Here is a 20688-nt window from a genome sequence, read left to right as displayed (position 1 = left end):
AGCAGCTGCTTTCTGTTATGGTGTCAGAGCAGCCCATGGTGGGCAAAAAATGTAACTGCAGCACTTTTCTGTGGAGAAAAAAAATTCTGCGGGGCACATGAATTCTGTGTGCGTGCAGTGGTGCAGAATTCCTCAAGAGTACTTAATGTAGAACTATTAGTGTAAAAAGGTTTTTCCTACCACATGTAAACAATCTTACCGCCAGTTATCTTACCAGCATGCAGAGATGCTCATGATTTTATCATATTTTGAGTTATTCTTAAAGCCCCCAATCCAGGAATCACAAATCTGAATTTTAAAAATGAGTAAGTTTCTCCACATCCATTAGGGTTAGAAAAGCTTGAAAATATGACACAAAAAACCTGAAGGCTCAAAATCCAGAAGAATCCCAAATATTTTAAAATGTTCATTTTTTTTGCACTTGAGTCATGATTTCTGAGTACTTGGGTTTATCAATACTGAGCATGACAAGAAGTTCCCCAATGCTGTTTAGAAACATAGCCAAGACTTGATGTGTCATATTATAAAAACAAACCAGAAAGAGACGTTCATAAAAATATATCAAAGTGTGCTCTTGTGGCTGGTGCTAAATTAGTGATTTGCATCTTAATACTCAGCTTCCTCCGCAGAATGTGTAAATCTCTCATATTGTAAAATGTTATCTTGCACAGACCAAGCTGATCAGAAAGCTACTCAAAGTAGTCCTAGACATGACTTTACAGTCAGGCCTGCACAACTCGTAAAGCGGCGAGGGCCATATTACTCCAAAGAAAACAGCTGAGGGCCGAAACCCCCTGGCCCCGCTGAACCCCCCCCCCCCGCCCCCCCCCCCCCCCCCCCCCCCCCGAAACACAACACCACCACTCCAGCACTGCCTGCCCCATGGAACCCCCCCCAGTGCCACCCAGCCTCCCCCAAAACAACCCCTCACCCCAGCGCCACCTGCCCCGTGGAAACAAACCCTCCTTCCCCACGGCCGCCCCACCGAAACAGCGGTATTGAACCTTGGTAATATGTTATAGTGGGCCTCTAAGGTAGTATAATTAAGATAAAAGAAAAATGTCTTTTTGCTAGAAGTAGAATAAGATCTTCCCCCCACTTGGTAATCATTGCCCTGTTCAATGAATGAGGCGTGAATGAGGAAGGCATGGAAGGCATGCACCTTCAGACAGCTGCAACCTTTGGAGAGGGGATGGGAGCCAGACCAGATCAGTAGAACAGGTCAGCCACTGACTCGCTGCTCACCTCCTCAGCCCCACTCCCACGGCTCGCCTACTCACCCCTCACCACTGCCCACCCGCTTGCCTTCTCAGTCCTCCACACCCCCCCGACTTGCCTACTCAGCTCCCCTCCCTTGCCGCTGGCTCACCTGCCAGCCCGCCTGCCTCCTCAGCCCCCCACACCCCTGACTCGCCTACTCACTGCCCACCCGCTCGCCTCCTCAGCCCCCCTCCCTCACCCATCACTTGCCTACTCACCCCCCACGGGCCGCACAGTGAGCCCACGCGGGCCGCATGCGGCCCCTGGACCACATGTTGTGCAGGCCTGCTTTACACTGATTTGCACTCAGTTACTATGAATAAAATGCCTCTTGACTTTAGGTTTGCATCTGTAGTTTTAGACTTAATAGGCATAAAAGACATCTAAATTTTATTCACTTTAACATTACCATAATCTTTATATTCACAACTATATACATTCCCTCAGATCTTATCTTCAGTTACCAAACTATAACTGAAGGTAGGCTGGTTACTACCAAAATGAGCTTTACCATCTTTTCCTGTTTTCCTCTCACTTGAGATGAGCTCCATTAAAAACCACCCAAAACTGACCCCTTGTTAAGCTTGACATGCATGGTGTGCAACAGCTTCTCTTCAGCACTCAGGAACATTAGTCACCAACCAGCACACAGATTTTGCTGTTATCAGAGCCCTAGACCAACTATCTTTTTAGCCTGGAAGAAGGCGATTCCTAAATTCTTGCTTTCTGAAGCCAGATATAATTTTTTGTTGTTACTGCTATGTAAGAGCTAGGTATTATTATTATTATTATTTAAATCGTTTAACTCTTAAGCATGATAAAGCTGTATTCACTTTAGTGTCCATACAATTATTTATTTTCTGCTGCTGACACTTACCCTTCTCACCTACAGTAATTTAGAACAGATATAAACTTTATTAATTTTAAATGTTTAATAAACAACCCTAATGCTGTGGGTATCTCTTGTAGCCAGTGGTAAAATTCTTGCAAGTGTACAATTAAAATCTGTCCCTTTTTCTCTCTTGTTCTTTGTGTTTTAATACACACACGACACAAAGAGCACTAGGTGCACTAGAAGTCACTACTGCTTCATTAGCCTCCTGGACAGACCCTTCTCACTTCCCTACCCCTGTACTCAGATCTTTTCCTTTATTCTCTACATGTACAATATTTATTCCTCCTTCTCTTTGCAGTCATTTAGTCTAAATACTCTGTACAGTCAAATCTATGCCCCTCAGTAATTATTAATTTCAGAGAGCTCTCCCCGCCACATACTTCACATATACACGCAAAATGGATCTTAACACTTGAATTTTTATTATGGAATGATAGATGGCTATTAAATATTAATGTTAAAGTATATTTCAGCATCAAGACTTAAATAAAACAAAGATAGCTACTCAGTCAACAAGCAAATTATAAAGTAATGGCTTCAAGTACTACACATCTAAAACAGGTGCAACTTTGAGATTCACAAACAGGTTCTCCTATTATACATAGCTACATTCTTTGAAAATTGCTCCCATGCTGCTATGAAGCTTCTGAGTCATAAGCTACTGACTAGCTCATCTAGAGCTGCTAGAATTAAAGTGGCATTTCTATACTAGAGCAGTTCTTATGGCTTTCTTTTGCCATAATTTAGGGTGGGATTTTTACAAAGCATTCTGCATTGGACTAACTCTGCTCCCACTGAAGTTAAATGTAAAATGCCCACTGACTTCTCTGGAAACAGAATTAGACCAACACTCAGTGCTTATGAAAATCCAAATGTTAATGTATACATTACCAAAAACTCTACAGCTTCTCAATCCTGCAACTATAAAATGTTTATTAATAAAGAGTCCTAAAGACCAGGCAGTGGTCTAGCCTTCTGCCTCTGGACAACTGTGATCCAAAATGTGTTTGGTCATCTAGATTAAGTCCTTAATTAAACTGTCTAACATTACAAGACTATTTATCACAAAAGCCAGCATAAGGGGAAGCTGCTGCTCAGGAGAGGCCAAAAAGTAGAATAGCAGGGGTGATGCAGGTTGAAGTGAACTACCACAGAATGACTGCATAATGCTAAGTAATAGGCACTACTATTGGTCTCATTTAATAATTAAAATTCACAAAGTTTTCCATCCATAAGGAAATTCTGCGAATATGTACACTCAGAACAGTTTCAACGGAAAACACTTCTTCTGCTTCTTCATCTTAACTGAGAATGTCCTTTCACCTTTCAGCCAGTAGTAGAGGCAAGATAATACAAACTGAATGGCACTTAGAGCTGGAAAATTTTATCAGGATTGACTTAGGGCTGGTCTACACTGGGGGGATGGGGGAGGGAAATCGATCTAAGATACCCAACTTCAGCTACGAGAATAGCGTAGCTGAAGTCGATGTATCTTGGATCGACTTACCTCGCGTCCTCACGGCGTGGGATCGACGGCCGCGGCTCCCCCGTCGACTCCGCTTCCGCCTCTCGCCCTGGAGAAGTTCTGGAGTCAACGGGGAGCGCTTTCCGGGATCGATTTATCACGTCTAGATGAGACCTGATAAATTGATCCCCGATAGATTGATTACTACCCGCCGATCCGGGTAGTGAAGACATACCCTTAATATAAAAATGTATTTCTCAAAGCAATTTTGAAGCTTCTTCAGGGTTGGCTTTCTTTCAGTGACGATACTACCTAGGTGCAGGGCTGCTCTTTATGTTTGATTGTGCTACAGACTTGAATATTTGAAATCAATGGAGATGAGTAACTGGATAATGTTGATACAGGGTAACATTTAGTTATTTCTCTTGCTTTGAGCTTCACATAAAATGATTTGGTTTTTAGTTATAGACTTGCACAAGGCAAGTATCATACTAGTGCTCTCATTATGTAAAAACAGATGTTTCATGATTTTTAACACAGTATCAGAGTGCATTTGGAACAGTTAAACAGACTTTTTGGATTGCTGTTTAGTACTTTGATTTGGTCTGCAAATTAAGTTTTACTTCCTATGGACCAATATAATCGAGATTGAAGTACTGGTATGCTGGCAGCATTTAGTATGAACTACATCCACATGGACCTGGCCAGGTTTAAGTTCACAAACAAGACACGCACACAAACCTACAAAAGCATTGAAATTCTTAGCTGGAATTAAACCCAAACATTTTCAGAAACTGGTGCTTAAGTTAGGAACCTAAATAAGTGGTCTGATTTCCAGAAGCGCAGAAAACCCACATCTCCCACTGACTTTCAACTGGCATTTATGATATTCAATGCCTTTGTACGTTGTGTGTTTGGGGAACAGGAGGGCAAAAGATTAAAAAATTAAAAACAATAACATCACTTAAGGGAAACACTGCTGGTGTACAAGTATTTTTCATAAAACTATGTAAGTAAAAGCAGGTATTATTCAAATATACAAAGGGGTGAACGAAGTTTGGGAAACGGAAGAGGATCAAGAAATGTAACGGGCTTTTCATTTCCTAACTTCTAAGAGCATTTCAGATAAAGAAAGAAAACCAAAGCTATTTGACAATATCCCATTGAACTGCTCTGCTTAGGAGTTTGTCACGCCTTTGTATAGTACTGTGTTGAGTGAAAAATATCCACTAAATTACCCTTTTCATTTACAAACACTAGGTGGCACCAAACTTCTCATCTACAGATATTCCTCTCAATGTAATTGTTACATACTTGAGTTTCTGAAAGTCCGAACTGTACGGGGAGATTTTGGCAAACCAATAAAGTGCCTGAAACCACTATTGCTTATTGCTAAAAGCAGCCAAGTCAGCAGGCCATAAAATGGCCATGCAGCAGCTTTAGCATAACCAAGGCAGGAGAGGAGGGGGTTTCAGGTGCCATAGAAAGGTCAGCTTGACTCCGCGTCCTTCCTGATAAGAATTCTATTGAAATTGCTGATACATGAATTTTAGAAGAACAGGAAGTTTGTCCATGTGCCCTCAGGAATGACAGGGCCTCAAGGCATGCAAACTCTGAAAAAAACACACCTGGTTAATCGATGACCAGAAGGAAACCTCTTGCTTGACCTCTAAAACTGCTTGCTTAACAAGTTTTCTTTAAGTGACATGTCATTGTATTACTAATGTTTAAATTAGGGAGGAAAGTATGAGTTAGCTGGACTCTTCGGGAGGGTTTCTCCCTCTGCTGCTGTTTCAGGAATTCTCCCTCTGCTGTTGTGCCACTTGAAAGCCACACTCAGCTTTGGTAATTATTGAGGGCTGGGGGTGTTTTACTAACCTGTTGCAGATGTAAGTGCTTGAGACTAAGTAAAGTTTAGCTTTAAGTGTAAGCACTCTTGTATTGTCCTGTTTGTGCCAGCCATCTATCGGTCGGATGGCCGTGTCTCCCCTAATTTATTTCCTGACATCACTCGCAAAGAGTAAGTTACCAAGAGCTTTGGGTTGAAAGAACCCCAGGTAACAGAATTTGAAGGCCCCAGCGAGGATAGTAGAGAGGAAGGAGACAGATGGTACAAATAGTTTGTAGTTTGTCCATTGCAATAGGAAGTAAAAGACAGCGGGATGGGGTCGCTCCCTACAAGTTTCTGTGTCGCAGTTCATGAGTTAATTTACCAATACATTCCATTACTGGGACTCAGAACTCAGGCTGATTGCCTGCTCCAGTGGAGGAAGTTATGTCCAGAGACAGGGAAACAACTGGAAAGAAAGAACAGTTGAAAATGATGTTGGGAAACAGACTGACAGATTTTGTACAAAAGTATAGGGGTAATGGACTCTGGAAGCACGGTGCCCTCACTGGCCCCCGAGCCTTCCTGCAGCTCCACAAGCAATGGGATATCTGGGTTAGTGCAGGAAGATGGGGAGGTCTGAATGTTAGGGCAAAGAAAAAGGCTGTTTTGCAGGGATTGTGGATGGTTGCAACAACACTGGATCAGGAGATAGATCGGCTAAAAGACCAGGTACAGAAATTGGAAAGAATCAGAGCTGAAAAGGAAAGTGAAGTGATTAATTTGAAGGCAGAATCTGATGTTCTCAGAGCTACGTCTCTGACACAAGCAGCACAGATTGTAGGACTGCAGAAGCAGGTGTGGGACAGTGAGAGGGTCAGTGGCAAGCTGCAGGAGGAAGTTTCTGAGTTGACACAGCAGACCACAGAGAGCAAAATTGCAGTCAGAGCCCTTTTAAAGAACATAAGAATGGCTCTACTAGGTCAGACCAAGGGCCCATCCAGCCCAGTATCCTGCTTTCCGACAGTGGCCAATGCCAGGTGCCCCAGAGGGAATGAACAGAACAGGTAATCATCAAGTGATCCATCCCATGTCGTTCATTCCCAGCTTCTGGCAAACAGAGACTAGGGACATAAATAGGCCTTTTGTTTTTACAGAAATGACAATGTGGCACGTATATATTGCTTTAAATCCCCATTTTTACTGCTAAATTTTACTGTTACCAGTTAGCAACTGTCTGAAAACAAAGTAATCATGTTCTGATTACAACCATCAGTAGTCACATACATGCTATGTATACATTTAGTATAAAAGCTCTAAGTAACAAAGAAAATAGACAAAATAATAATCAATCAGAGAAGAGAAAAGGTTCCATGGCAACTGAGAATAGGAGAGCACAAGCAAGGCAGCAACAAAAGCCTTCAGAGAAAAGTGAACATGAGAACATAATGGCCCTATTGAGTCAAACCAAAGGTCTATCAAGCCCAATATCCTGTCTTCTGACAGTGGCCAGTGCCAGGTGCCCCAGAGGGAATGAACAGATAATCATCAAGTGATCCATCCCTTGTTGCTTATTCCCAGCTTCTGGCAAACACCATTCCTGCCCATCCTGACTAACAGCCATTGATGGACCTATCCTCCATGAATGTATCTAGTTCTTTTTTGAACCCGATTATGGACTTGGACTTCACAACATGCTCTGGCAAGGAGTTCCACAGGTTGACCATGTGTTGTGTGAAGAAATACTTCCTTTTATTTGTTTTAAACCTGCTGCCTATTAATTTCATTTGGTGACCCATAGTTCTTGTGTTACAAGAAGTAGTAAACAACACTTCCTTATCTACTTTCTCTACACCAGTCATGATTTTAGACCTCAATCATATCTCCCCTTAGCCATCTCTTTTCCAAGCTGAAAATCCCAGTCTTCTTAATCTCTCCTCATATGGAAGCTATTCCATGTCCCTAATCCTTTTTGTTGCCCTTTTCTGAAACTTTTCCAATTCCAATATATCTTTTTTGAGATGGGGCAACCACATCTGCACACAGTATTCAAGATGTGGAAGTACCATGGATTTATATAGAGGCAACATGGTATTTTCTGTCTTATTATCTATGCCTTTCTTAATTATTCCCAGCATTCTGTTTGCTTTTTTGATTGCCGCTGCACATTGAGTGGATGTTTTCAGAGAACTATCCACAATGATTCCAAGATCTCTTTCTTGAGTGGTAACATCTAATTTAGACCCCATCATTTTATATGTACAGTTAGGATTATGCTTTCCAATGTGCATTACTTTACATTTATTAACATGAAATTTCATCTGCCATTTTGTTGCCCAGTCACCCAGTTTTGGGAGATCCTTTTATAGCTCTTTGCAGGCTGCCTCGGTCTTACCTAAGTTTAGTAATTTTGTATCATCTGCAAATTTTGCCACCTCATTGTTTATCCGTTTCCAGATCATTTATGAATATGTTGAACAGGACTGGTCCCAGAACAGACACCTTGGGGACACCACTATTTACCTCTCTCTCTCTTCTGAAAACTGACCATTTATTCTTACTCTTTGTTTCCTATCTTTTAACCAGTTACCAATCCATAGAGCACCTTCCCTCTTATCCTGTTGCAACTTACTTTGCGTAAGAGCCTTTGGTGAGGGACCTTGTCAAGGGCTATCTGAAAAATCTAAGTACACTATATCCACTGTATCCCCTTGGTCCACATGCTTGTTGACCCCCTCAAAGAATTCTAGTAGATTGGTGAAGCATGATTTCCCTTTACTAAAATCATCTTGACTCTTCCTTCACAAATTATGTTCATCTATATGTCTGACAATATTGTTAAGACTTCTAGCATTGGTATATAAGCACTTTAAAAAATTGTCTCCTTTTAGCTGTCTGCCATTACATGATGTAATTGAATGGGACTCTTTAATTTGAGTGTTTCTGATCAGACTCTGCCTGTATTTTATCAGGATTCACAAAGCAGAAGCCAGGCAGACCACGGGGAATGCCTGAGATTGATTTGTGCCCTTAAGGCTCATTTGGGAGAGCAAAGGGGGATCATGGCAGGGATCAGCGGGAATTGTAGTTGGGAGGAAGACATAGAATCAGAGGAGGATCCCAATGCATACCCCCTTATTGTAATTATGAGCTCAAGGACCCTGGTGAGTTCACCCTAGATCCCATCGGGCAGTCTCCACAAAGTCCCCTACAGGAATCACTGGAAAAGCTGCAAAGACCTCCTCCAATGGTCCCCATAGACAATACCTCTGTCACAAAAAGGGGACGTCAGGGAGGAACAGAGGAGCAGCTGGAAACTAGACCCTTTACCCCTGACCAGGTTAGGGCAGTAGAGAAATCAGTTGGCCCGCTGAATAGGAGCACAGCCTTGGGGTGGATGATAAGAGTATCTGGCATGGCTGTAAAAAGCAACAGAGGGTCCTGTGGCACCTTTGAGACTAACAGAAGTTGGCATGGCTGTATTCACTCCGGCTGATGTGTCAGCTATATGCAGGGATTGTATGTCCCCCAAGGATTTTGTAGGGCCCCCTTATGATATCTAGATGCGCCACCCCCCGGACCAGATGATATAGAGAAGCACATAAATGCACACAGAGAAGTAATACACACCCTCGTCCTTGGAGAAAGCCCTACAGTTATATTTCACCAAGAGAAGAAACAGTCCAGGGAGAGAGTGGAAAATTATATAGGCAGAAAAAAACTGGCACGAAGACATTCTGGGCTGACAAATGTCATTAACCCAGACTTTGCAGCCCTCCCTTTCAAACAAGCTTCAATCCAAGGATTTCTCCCTTTAATTTGTATGGCCTTAGTGGGTATGGATCTGGCAGCAGTTCTAACAAGAGATATTGAGAATAGAGCAAAACAGGCCTCTGAGATCCAAAAGGATATCCACTCTCCTAAAAGAAAAACTGATAAGGTGGCTGCTATAGCCCCTCCAAGTAGCACACAGAAAAAGGAAAGAGGAGACAGACCCCATAAGGGACGAGGCAGAACCCATGGCGTGGGAAAATTTGGAAGCAGCTTTTAAAATATGAGCAAAAGAAAACGGTACACTGGCTGCCTACTGCTGAACTCCTAGTGAAATTGGCAGAACATGAACTGGCCAAGCATCGAGGAAAAAGCGCCAGTGCACCACCGACTGCTGTCCTATAGGGAGGACAGGCGCCCCAGGATCCCCCAATTGTAGCACAATTAAACACTGGTGAAGTGGGGGAGGTTCATGGTTTATGTGAAGTTTGCAGGAGGGGCGTTCGGACAAAATTTACCCGTAGACTCAGGTGCCACCTACTCCCTAATTAGTACCCAAAATAAGCAAGTGTTTGGACCGCCGACTGGAGTCAAAACCTTACAGGGATTTAATGAGATACAAAGCATCGTCCCCTTCTGTAAAAAAAAATCCCATATAGTGTGGGAACGAAGAAGAGTGAAAGGCAATTTGGCTTGATGGATTTGGGGGGAGAAGGTATTCTAGAAATAGATGCTCTGAGGGAATTGAAAGTGCTGGTTGATTGTGCTAACAGGGATTTGTGGGAAATGCCTCCTTGCACCCCAAGTGAGCCAGTGGAGATTTCAGTCAGCTATTGAATAGCAGCCCTTAAGGCATCTGAGGAATTGGAATGGGCTGCTTGACCCCCAGAAGTTTTAGCAATTGCAGAGAAATATCGGGAGGTGTGGGTCAAAAATAAAATAGAATGTGGTAAAATTGATGCAGAATTCCTAGTCACGGGCCCTGATCCTCCAAGCCAGAAGCAGTATCAATATCCAAAGGAGGCGGAAGCTAGTCTAAAGGAAACAATTGATGGGCTTTTGAGTTTTAGTGGAACAGCTCAGCACTAACAATGCTGCCCTATGGCCCATCCTTAAGAGTGATGGCAAAACTTGGAGACTTGTTGTGGATTTTTGCCCTCTCAGCTGGGTGACTCCACCTATGGCCCCCATAGTGGTTAAATATCAGGAGGTAATGGCTTCCATTGTAGGAGGGGCCCAGTGGTTTTCAGTTTTAGATTTGGCTAATGCTTTCTTTGCTATCCCCTTACACCAGGACAGCTACTATAAAATTTGCTTTCACTTTTCAGGAAAAACTATTGTGTTTTGCCCAGGTCCCCATGGCTGGAATAACGCACCTGTTATCTGCCATGCCCATGTAGCAAAAGTGTGGGAGAGAATGCCTGAAAGGGATAGTGTGATTTCTTATGTGGATGATATCCTGGTCTGCACACAGGACCAGGAGGAAAATTTAAAGGTGTTGGACAGACTACTGCAAAAGATTCAGGAAACAGGGTTTAAAGTAAGCCCAAAGAAGGCCCAACTGTGCTCCCAGTAGGTACACTATCTTTGGGTAACCCTGGGACAAGAAGGGCGCTCCCCTGACCAAGAGAGGGTTGAATTATTTCTCAATGACCCAGCCCCCACAGACATAACCGCTCTGAGATCCTTCATGGGCATGGTTAACTTTTCCCGAGATCTTATAGAAGGGTTTTCAGAAAAAGCAGCACTACTGCATGAATTGTTAAAGAAAGGGTCAGAATGGAACTGGGGCCAAGAGCAGCTGGAAGCTCTGCCCCAGTTAAAACAAGCCTTGGCCCAAGACCCAGCCCTATCATGTCTCCAGGTAGGAGAACCTTTTGTATTACAACTGGCAACTACAGACAAGGGAATGGGAGCTGTGCTAAGCTAGAACCATGGAACAGGTTTCCAACCTGTAACTTATGCCTCTAAGACCTTGAGTGAGATAGAGAAGGGATTCACCCCATGTGAAAAGGAGGTCTTGGCACTCGTTTGGGCACTACAGCATTGGGACTACCTGGTGGGTTTGTCCCCTGTGTTACTAAAAATAACCCACTCCCCAGTGAAGCATGTACTCACTGGCAAAATCAACAATGGCCACGTATCTAGCTCTCAATTGGCAAAATGGACCCTTGCTTTGTTAAACAAAAATGTAGATATGGAAAAAAACTCAGTACTGTCCCCAATACCTTACGGCCTCCTGATAGAGGAGGAAGAGCACGAATGTCTGTTACCTGAGCCACTGCCTTGGGAGCCGTCGCTCTTCGAGGGAGGGGCCGTGCTGAGTGAGATGCTGAAAATAGCAGATATTGTTTGGTTTGTGGATGGCTCTTGTTTTTACAAAAACGGCCATCTGCATGTGGGCTTCGCTGCTTTAAAAGTGCCTACGAGCAAGGTGCTGATGGCACAGTGTACACTATATTCTGTCCAAGCAGCCGAAATTGTGGCTATAGTAGTAGCCCTCGAAAATACCCCCACCACTCAGGCGGTAGCCATTTTCACAGGCTCAGACTGGGTCCTTGGGTCCTTAGTGGATTGTGTTCCGGAATGGAAAAAGAGAGGGATGAGATCTGCAGACTGGAAACCCATAGCCCATGCCAACAAAATGACATACGTGTGGGCACTGACGAAGCCCCGGAACACTGTGGTACACTTGGGAAAAGTCAGAGCACACAAGAAGGGGAATGAGGAGTCAAAATGGAAAAATTGGGCATTTGAGGAAGCAAGGAGGGGGGGCAAAGAAGGAAAATTGTGGCAGCCAAGAAATGGGGGAAGGTATAGCTCCTATAGCTGCAGCCAGAAAAAGACTCAGTTCAAACAGATTTAATAACCCTCCAAAGCCAGTATCCCAGCCTGACAGAATTAGTGAAAAAGGGAAAGCACCGGGAGTGGAAGGTGTGGCAGAATGAATCAAAATTAATTCTAGCAGCTAAAGAAGGGGAACCAGAAGCAATCTGGGTAGTTCCTGCAGCACTAAGAACAAAAATGATTTCCCTAGTTCATGATGGGGGACACCTAGGAGAAGAGAAAACCTTAACCTGATTTCAGGCTGCCGACTGCTGGCCACACATGAGCAGCAATGTGGAGCAGTTTGTAAATAACTGTCTACCATAGCTAATAATGCTGATCCCAAAATAATCAAAGGACCTATTCTCTGATGTCTCAGAGAATAGAGGGACCATGGGCCCAAATGCAAATTGATTTTATTGGGCCGCTACCAAGGACAACAAGGGGTAATCAGTATTGTCTGGTGATTGTTGATCGCTTTACTAAATGGATTTAGGCTATCCCTACTCAAAATAACACAGCTTAAACTACACCTCGGGTGCTCACTGAACAAGTAATAACCAGATGGGATATCCCAAGGGAAACTGATTCAGACCAAGGGCCCCACTTTATTGGGGAAATCACAAAAGGAATCTGCCAAGTGTTTGGAATTAAACAAATGCTACATACAGCTGGACACCCCCAAAGTTCAGGCCAAGTAGAGCGAACTAACTGTACTCTAAAAACAGCTCTCAGAAAAGTAGTAAACCAGCAAGGGAAGGATTGGGACCAAAGACTGCCATTCATCCTGATGGCTATCAGGGGGTCCGTGGCATCGCCTGGCGTAACTCCATTCAAGACAAAGACTAGGAGAGATATGTCTTCCTCAGGACAGTGATAGGAGGATGGAACAGCATGGAAACCATGAAACTATGAAACAGTAAAGAGTAATTTTGTCAACAAATTGCATCCAGTTTCCAACAATCTAAGTATCTTCCCTATAAACAGGTCTCAAGAAAATATCACATTAGCTTTAAGACTAGTGGGAACAAATACAAATTGCTGCTACAGCCTTTTTACCTCAGTACCTGATCTTGGAGAAAAGAGGTTTTTCCTCCTCTAAAATAATGTAGCATGTTCATTTTTATTAATGACAATGGCACAAAAAGTAGGAGTGTGCTAATAAAATTTACGGATGACACAAAGTTGGGAGATATTGCCAATACAGAGAAGGACAAGAATATCATACAAGAAGATCTGACCAACCTTGAAAACTAGAGTAATAGAAATGGGATGAAATTTAATAGTACAAAGTCATGTATATAGGGACTGTGGCAGGGCAGGGGTAAACCCCTGGAATGCCCTGCTAAAATGCTGGCTAAGCCCTGCTTTCTGGTAGGGAAGCCAGATGCAGGGGTCTGGGCAGCCAGCAGAGAGCCCAGCTGCAGGCCCTAATGAGGGCCAGCTCACAGCAATGACTTGAGTTAAGTAGAGACAGCTGGGCTGAGGAAGGGAGGGCTATAAAAGCCCTGGAGAAAGCTCAGTCAGGAGGCTAGCCTGGGAGAGGATAGGAGGCTTACATCTCTGTCTCCTCACCAAAGGCAGGGAGCCTCATGGTGGTTAGACCCTGAGAAGGCTCTGAATGGGGATAGCTGTTGGGGGATTAAGGGGAATTACACAGTTGCACTGTAAATAAAGACACATGGGTGAAGCACCAAGAAGGCGTGGGGACTCTATTGAACCAGCCAATGCAGGGCACAGGCTCGAGAGGGCGGAGACTTGTGCGGACCCTGTGACAGGGACAAAAAACAAGAATTTTTGTTATAAGCTGGGGATATATCAGTTGCAAGTGACAGTGGAGGAGAAAGACCTGGGTATATTGATTGATCACAGGACGACTATGAGCCAGCAATGTGATGTGACCGTGAAAAAGGCTACTACAATCCTAGGATGCATCAGGCAAGGCACTGGTGGGACCTCATCTGGAACACTGTGTGCAATTCTGGTCTCCCATGTTTAAGATGAATGAAAATTGAACAGATGCAGAGAAGGGCTACTAGGATGATCCAAGGAATAGAAAACCTACCTTATGAGAGGAGACTCAAAGAGCTTGGCTTGTTTAGCCTAACCAAAAGAAGGCTGAGGGGAGATATGATTGCTCTCTATAACAGAGGGAAGAAGAGGAGTTATTTAAATTAAGTGCCAATGTGCACACAAGAACAAATGGCTGTAAACCAGCTATCAACAAGTTTAGGCTCGAAATTAGATGAAGGTTTGTCACCACCAGGGGAGAGAAGTCCTGGAACAGCCTTCCAAAGGGAATAGTGGGGACAAAAAAAATTAAATAAAATAACTGGCTTCAAGACTGAGCTTGATAAGTTGATGGAGTATGATGAGACTGCCCACAATAGCACGTAGCCAATCTGCAACAGCTAGCAGCAAATATCTCTAGTGGCCAGTGATGGAACACTAGATGGAAGGGCTCCGAGTTACTACAGATAATTCTTTCCCAGGTGTCTGGCTGGTGGGTCTTGCCCACATGCTCAGGGTCTGACTGCCATATTTGGAGTTATGAAGGAATTTCCCCCCCGAGTCAGATTGGTGGAGACCCTAAGGGGTTTTTTGCCTTTCTCTGCAGCATGGGGCCTTGGTCACTTGCAGGTTTAAACTAGTGTAAATGGTGGATTCTCTGTGACTTCAGTCTTTAAATTATGATTTGAGGACTTCAGTAATCTATCCAGAGGTCACGGATTCCATGACTTCTGCAACTTCTGCAGCAGCCAGTGCACCCAAGCAGCTCAGGCAGCTCCAGGCCAGGCTCACCGGCCCCTGCTGGAGCAGTCTCAGGCCCCAACCCCACTCCCCAGCAGCAATTTGGGGGGGGGGCTCAGGGTTGGGGTGCAGTGCTTACCTTGGGGGGGCCCTGAAAGGGCAACAGCAATTTCCCTCCCTCAGCATCTACCTCCATGTGCTGCCTCTGCCTGCATGCAGGCACCGCCCCTGGCAGCTCCCATTGGCCACAGTTCCCAGCCAATGGGAGCTGCAGAACTGGGGCTTGGACCGGAGCAGAGGCAGCATATGGAGCTAGGGTCGCCTCTTCCCAGGAGCCAGATAGGGAGCCTGCTCCAGCCCACCCCCAGCACCCACAGCTCCCCCCCTGCACTGCGTCCCCTGAGCACACACAGTGCCCCTCCCACCTCAGCACCCACAGCCGCCCCTCCCCTCAAGTCAGTCAGGGGTACATAGTAAAAGTCATGGACAGGTCACGGGCCGTGAATTTTTGTTTACTGCCCGTGATCTGTCCATGTCTTTTACTACAAATACCTGTGACTAAAATGTAGCCTTAGCTATGGGTCTATTACAGGAGAGTGTGGGTGAGGTTCTCCTGCACATTGCAGGCCACAGGTCAGACTAGATGGTCATGATGGTCCCTTCTGGCGTTAAAGTCTGAGTCTATTAACAATGTGTTTTAAAAAGTTCTTGTTCCAAATAACAACTTTTTTTAAAACAGAGGATAGCTTCCCTGAGTTCAAATGATGAGAAACTAGTTTCAAGAAAAATGCCAGGGAGGTCAACTGGTGTTGGATGTGAAGTCTTCATACAACAGCAAAGGAATACTTTGTAATATAAATACCACTATACTAAGTGGCAATAGGATCCCGGAAGGAAAAGAAAAGGTCTTTTTGTTTATTTTAAAGAAACAGCGGCAACTTTTAGGAAGGAAAAAGTCTGCATTTAATTTTATGTTGTGTAATTTTAAGTTGTAAGCTCTTGAAGTAGGGATTGGATAAATAAGGTAATCGTACCAGTAGGTATACACACACTTACACAAAACAGAACCCTTATGGAATTTGAAGTCTGCTGCATGCAGGTAACACAGAATACCAACACAAAGCATAAAAATTAAACTGCACATCATGCATGTAGTAAAACAAGAGTTCACAGAATTCAGATTAATAGGGATACATACACTGAAATGATTGCTGATTCCAATGTATCCACATTTATACTAAACTGAAGTGTATAAAGACTGACCACTACTTGTGCCAGAAGCAGATTTCCAGTAAACCACAGGCTTATGTATAATTCACAAGAATTTTTCAAGAAGCAGCACAGTGTTCTGCACCAAAAAGGCAAGCAGTTTTATTTTATCCCACAATTAAGCTGGATTTGAATGAGGCATATAGTTTGGAGCAGCAATTATGAGACATGAAATGCTGAGAATCCTACCCTCTACCTTTCTGCTACTTTAAATCAATGTGAATGTAGGGAAATACTGTGCTAGAGTACAGCTCACTAAGATCTCATTTTAAAAATAAGAAATGGGCATCTCTAATATAACTGTATGCGTCCAAAGTGATTTTAATGTTCACAGAATATTTGACTTCTTACTGCTCAGCATTTTCAATAATGTGAATATTAAGATCCCTGATGTACATGTAGGCCCAATGATTACAACAATGAAAAACAAGACATAAGTTATTGCTTAGGCTGTATCAGTACGCCTTTGATGGCTACAAGTTGTACATGCAGCTGCAGAAAAACTACCCAGACAGTTTTAAGATCTGATTTATGATTAAACTCTGTAGGTGAAGAAACAAAGCATTTGAGATAAACTCATGCAACGTAAATTAAGAGACTCACCACCCCAGTTACTATGGCAACCTGCCTTTGACGGATAATTTGGTCTCAAAACTTGGGGCTAGCAACATGGAGATAACATGCACGGCTTCGAGCAATAAAAACTGGTTTCCAGGGCTTTTGATGCCTAGTTTATTAAGGAGCACCAAAGAATTTTGAAGTAAGCAGTAAGCTGTTCTCTTTGCTCAGGGTAAAGCTCTGTACCGACAGACCAGTAAAAAGAGGAGAGGAGAGGAGAAGACTGGGGAAGGGAAATCCACCCGGAGTGGCTGGTAGGCAAGACTCAACACAAAAAAATACTGGTGCAGTCAGGATGGGGAAAATGTACTCACATTTTAAGCTGAGGGCACCAGAAATACGTTAGACAATAAAATGTACAAATAATGATCCATTAAAAAAAAAAAAAAAAAAAAAAGACGTCATTAATGCTTAAGTTTAGCTAAAGAAATATGTTGATTAGTGAAGTGCAAGACAGTGTATGCAGATTACCTGAGGATTTACTCATCTTTGCTGTAAATATAGCAGTAGATTTTTCCTTGTCTTTAACAGAAGCAACTTCTCTCTCCGTTTCTTTCTCAATAGCTTCAGGCTTTCCTATACTGACTACCTCTTTCTCAGTGGACAAAGGTGAAACATCAGTAGGCAGTAACACCACCTTGGATACTTCAGGCACTTCTCTGACCAAAACCTCTGAGGACTTTTCCAAGGCATGAATATTTTCTTCAGCTTCCACTTGCACATTCTTTAAAGACAGATCATGGGATAGTTCTGGACAAGGCAAGTGACTTATCTCAGCTTTGATAACATTAGTAATCTGTTTACTTTCATCTTTGTGGAATATTTCTTTGTCAGTGTTTTTTGTCACTAATTTAGGAGCAGTTTTAGTACTGACTAATGTCATAAAGTCTTCTGTCAGCGTGACTGGAGATGACTTTGTGAGTAAATGAACTTTGTCTACTATTTTTGATTCCTTAAAAACAGACATATTACCTGAATAGGCCACAGTACTCAACTCCTCCATCTGAAGAGGAATTTTTTCCTTGGCTATTTCTATAAAAGCTGACTCAGAGGGCAAAGTAGTAGTAGTTATGGAAGATTCCACTTCAGCTTGGAAAGACTCCAAATAGGGTTTGCCAGTAGAATGTAGCAAATCTGTAAGTCCCTCCTTACCATCATCATCTGTTACAATCTTGTCAGTATTTTCAACTGATTTATTTTCCACAGTGAGGGATGCAACTACTTGTTCTTTCTGAGGAAGCTCAGAGGTTGGCTGACCACTTAACAAGGCAGTTTTTCCAGACTGGGGTGAAATTTTTTCAAAGGACTCAATATGTTCAGGCACATGCTGTGAAACACATTCTGTTATTAGTGTCTTTGAATAATCTATAAAGGCTGGGGAAACAGATTCACTGGAGACCTTTGTTTCTTTAATTAAGTCACAAGCAATAGATATATAAGGAGTCTCTATTTCTTCAGCAACTGCACTACTCTTATGATCAGGTTCTTTTAATACAGCTTCCTCCTTTGCTTCTTGTGCCTGTGTTAATGATACATTCACTGCCGCTTGGTATGGTGGAGATTTCCCAGACTCTTGTTTTACATCATCATAATCAATGACAGGAGTAAAAGCTTCTGATGGTGAGGCTTCAAGCTGCCCAGCAGTGGCATCTGCACCAGCAACTCCAGTGTTTAATGGGGCTTCCATAACAATATCAGGCAAGACTGGTGATGGGGCAGCTTCAGCTCCTTCAAATGAAAGACAGAGCTGTATCACAGGTTTCAAAGGCTCTTGTGATGACTCAGATGTTTGGACTAAATCTATCTTTGTTTCATAAGCAAGTTTTGTACATGTTGCATCATGCATTTCACTTTCATATGCTTCTTGTACTAAATCTGGAGTAAGACCTTCAGACATATTTGTTGCAGTATCAGCAGACATCTCTGATAAACTATCTGTTTTAGCATAGTCAGCTTCCTGGCTCTGCCTTTCTACTACTTCAATGCTGGTGTCATTCTGTTCTGTGCCAATCTGGGCATTCATTTCTGCTATTTTTTTCTCATCCGTTTTATTTTCTGACATATTCTCCTCTAATGGAAACAGAGTTTTAGCTATATTGTCCTCAATTGTTACAGTAGATTCAAATTTAGCACAAGTAATATAAGCTTGTGAAGATTCTTTTACAGCTTCTGGGGTGCTTGGGAAAGAAAGATCTTCATTACTGCTTTCACTTTTGTTTTCAAGATCTTTTTGCATTGTTAGTATCTGAAGTTTATCTGCATCATATTTCTCATCTAAACTGCTTTCTAATTTGCTATCTATCTGATTTCCAACAACCACTTTCAAGCTGCTAACTCCATGGCAAGTATCTTTTATCTCCCATATTGGCTCAAATGGTTTGAAGTCTACATATTCTTCCCTTATAGGAGTGTTTTCTTCTAAAGCCACTTTTTCACCATGATCATTGCTATCATATTTCACTTTCTCGGAAGATGCCTCTTCATCATGCTTTCCAAATAAATCAACAGGAACTTTTGGAAATGTATGGTGCTGATGTGCAGAGATTTTTTCTAGGTTAAACCTTTCTTTACTGTTCTCTAGCAGCTTTTCTTCTATAGTCTGTGATATAGTGGCTGCTTCTGCTTTAGTAAATGGGAATTCCATTTCTGAATATTCCATCTCTGGAACATCTCTGGCATTTTTCTCTATAAGAAATGGATTCCTTGCAATTTCTTTAGTTTCTTTATAAGCCTCACTTTCATTTTTGTTGTAAATGCTTCTTGCAGGTAATCCATCTGATAGCATATCAAAGGTTGCGTGCTCTTTAAAGGGATCAGCTGAGAGAGGAGAGAGAGAAGGAAGAGAAGCAGCAGTGTCAAGCAGGACTGCAGTGAAATCCTCTTGGCCAGACGACATAGTGCTACCTGGCTGCTCCTGCAAGTCCATAACATTTTCTGTGACCATGGACAGAAAGGAAAGTTAGAGAATGCAAGTGTTCTTAAAGTTAATGCAAATTGTATGACAAGTTCAAAATAATATTAGTTATTAAAATATTCCTCTAAAACTATCATAAATATTACTAGCCATTAAAATAAAGTGTGGGTTAGAATATAATGTTATTCTATTTCACCTCTTTTAGCAAGCAGGGAAGTATGCAAAAGGTTAGAGAAGCAGCAACTTTATGCAGTGCAAAGATTAGTTAAGATCAAAAGATCAGAGGAGAATAGTATCCAATCCAAGTATCACCAATAAGAATGTCAGGCAACTCTAACCAGGTGTGTATGTTGGCGGGGATGTGGGAGGGGAAATCGGTCTTATTTTCCCTTTTACAAAAAAGTGATTCAATGAATAGCATATTAGAAGAACAGCCACCTAGTAAATGCTATACCATGGATTTCATTTACACATAAAATACTGCAGAAAGTTATTACTGATTAAAGCTTTCGCTAGTCAGTAAGAGCAACTATGCTTTAAAATTTTAACCTGTTAATTGTATCACATGATTTCCTGTATCAAGAGTCCAAGAATCTACAGAGCAGTAGCTTGTTTATGATAGGAACTATCTGCCATCTATATAAATAAATGCATATTTGAATCTTGAGCAGATAAACTGCAAGCTTAGAATTTGGAAGATAAATGCTATTCTTGGACCCATGCTAACTTTTAGTAAATGCAAACTAGTTGGAAGGAGTTAATGAGATGACAGTCAAAGTGCAGAATGTACTCTAAGACAAAAGGCTAGCAGAAAGAACTTGCCTGCAGAGGAGTGCATCAGAGGCTCAGATGCAGCAGGAAGAGCAAAAAGGGTCTCATCTGAAAAACAAATACATAAAACCTCAGCAGAAATAAATAAAGGCTAGGTAGTTTGAAAAGAAGAGTAAGCAAGTATTCAGTTCACAATCAGTAACAATGTGTAATTAATATTTACATCCACATGATATTCCTTTACTAAAACCATCTCGACTCTTCCTCAATAAATTATCAGAGGGGTAGCCGTGTTAGTCTGAATCTGTAAAAAGCAACAG

The 20688-nt window shown here is 42.5% G+C and overlaps 1 protein-coding gene across 3 annotated transcripts in view; it reads right to left on the bottom strand.

Annotated features, from left to right (window-relative positions):
- RTN4 (reticulon 4) overlaps positions 1–20688 on the bottom strand; it is an 85776-nt gene that overhangs the window by 34256 nt on the left and 30832 nt on the right. The window contains exons 2-3 of one of the 3 annotated variants that reach the window (XM_034764316.1): positions 20420–20476; positions 17155–19617 (exon numbers count right to left, since the gene is read on the bottom strand). The exons of 1 other annotated variant lie outside the window; for it this stretch is intronic. In XM_034764316.1, coding sequence (XP_034620207.1) covers positions 17155–19617; positions 20420–20476 — 2520 coding nt within the window. The remainder of the gene's footprint in view (positions 1–17154; positions 19618–20419; positions 20477–20688) is intronic. One more of the 3 variants, XM_034764317.1, reaches the window with a different exon arrangement.

Source organism: Trachemys scripta, chromosome 3 (genome assembly GCF_013100865.1).
Source record: "Trachemys scripta elegans isolate TJP31775 chromosome 3, CAS_Tse_1.0, whole genome shotgun sequence".
In the NCBI taxonomy this organism is placed as follows: Eukaryota; Metazoa; Chordata; order Testudines; family Emydidae; genus Trachemys; species Trachemys scripta.
The sequence above is the reverse complement of the archived record's forward strand: the minus strand, read 5'-3'. Positions and strand labels throughout refer to the sequence as shown.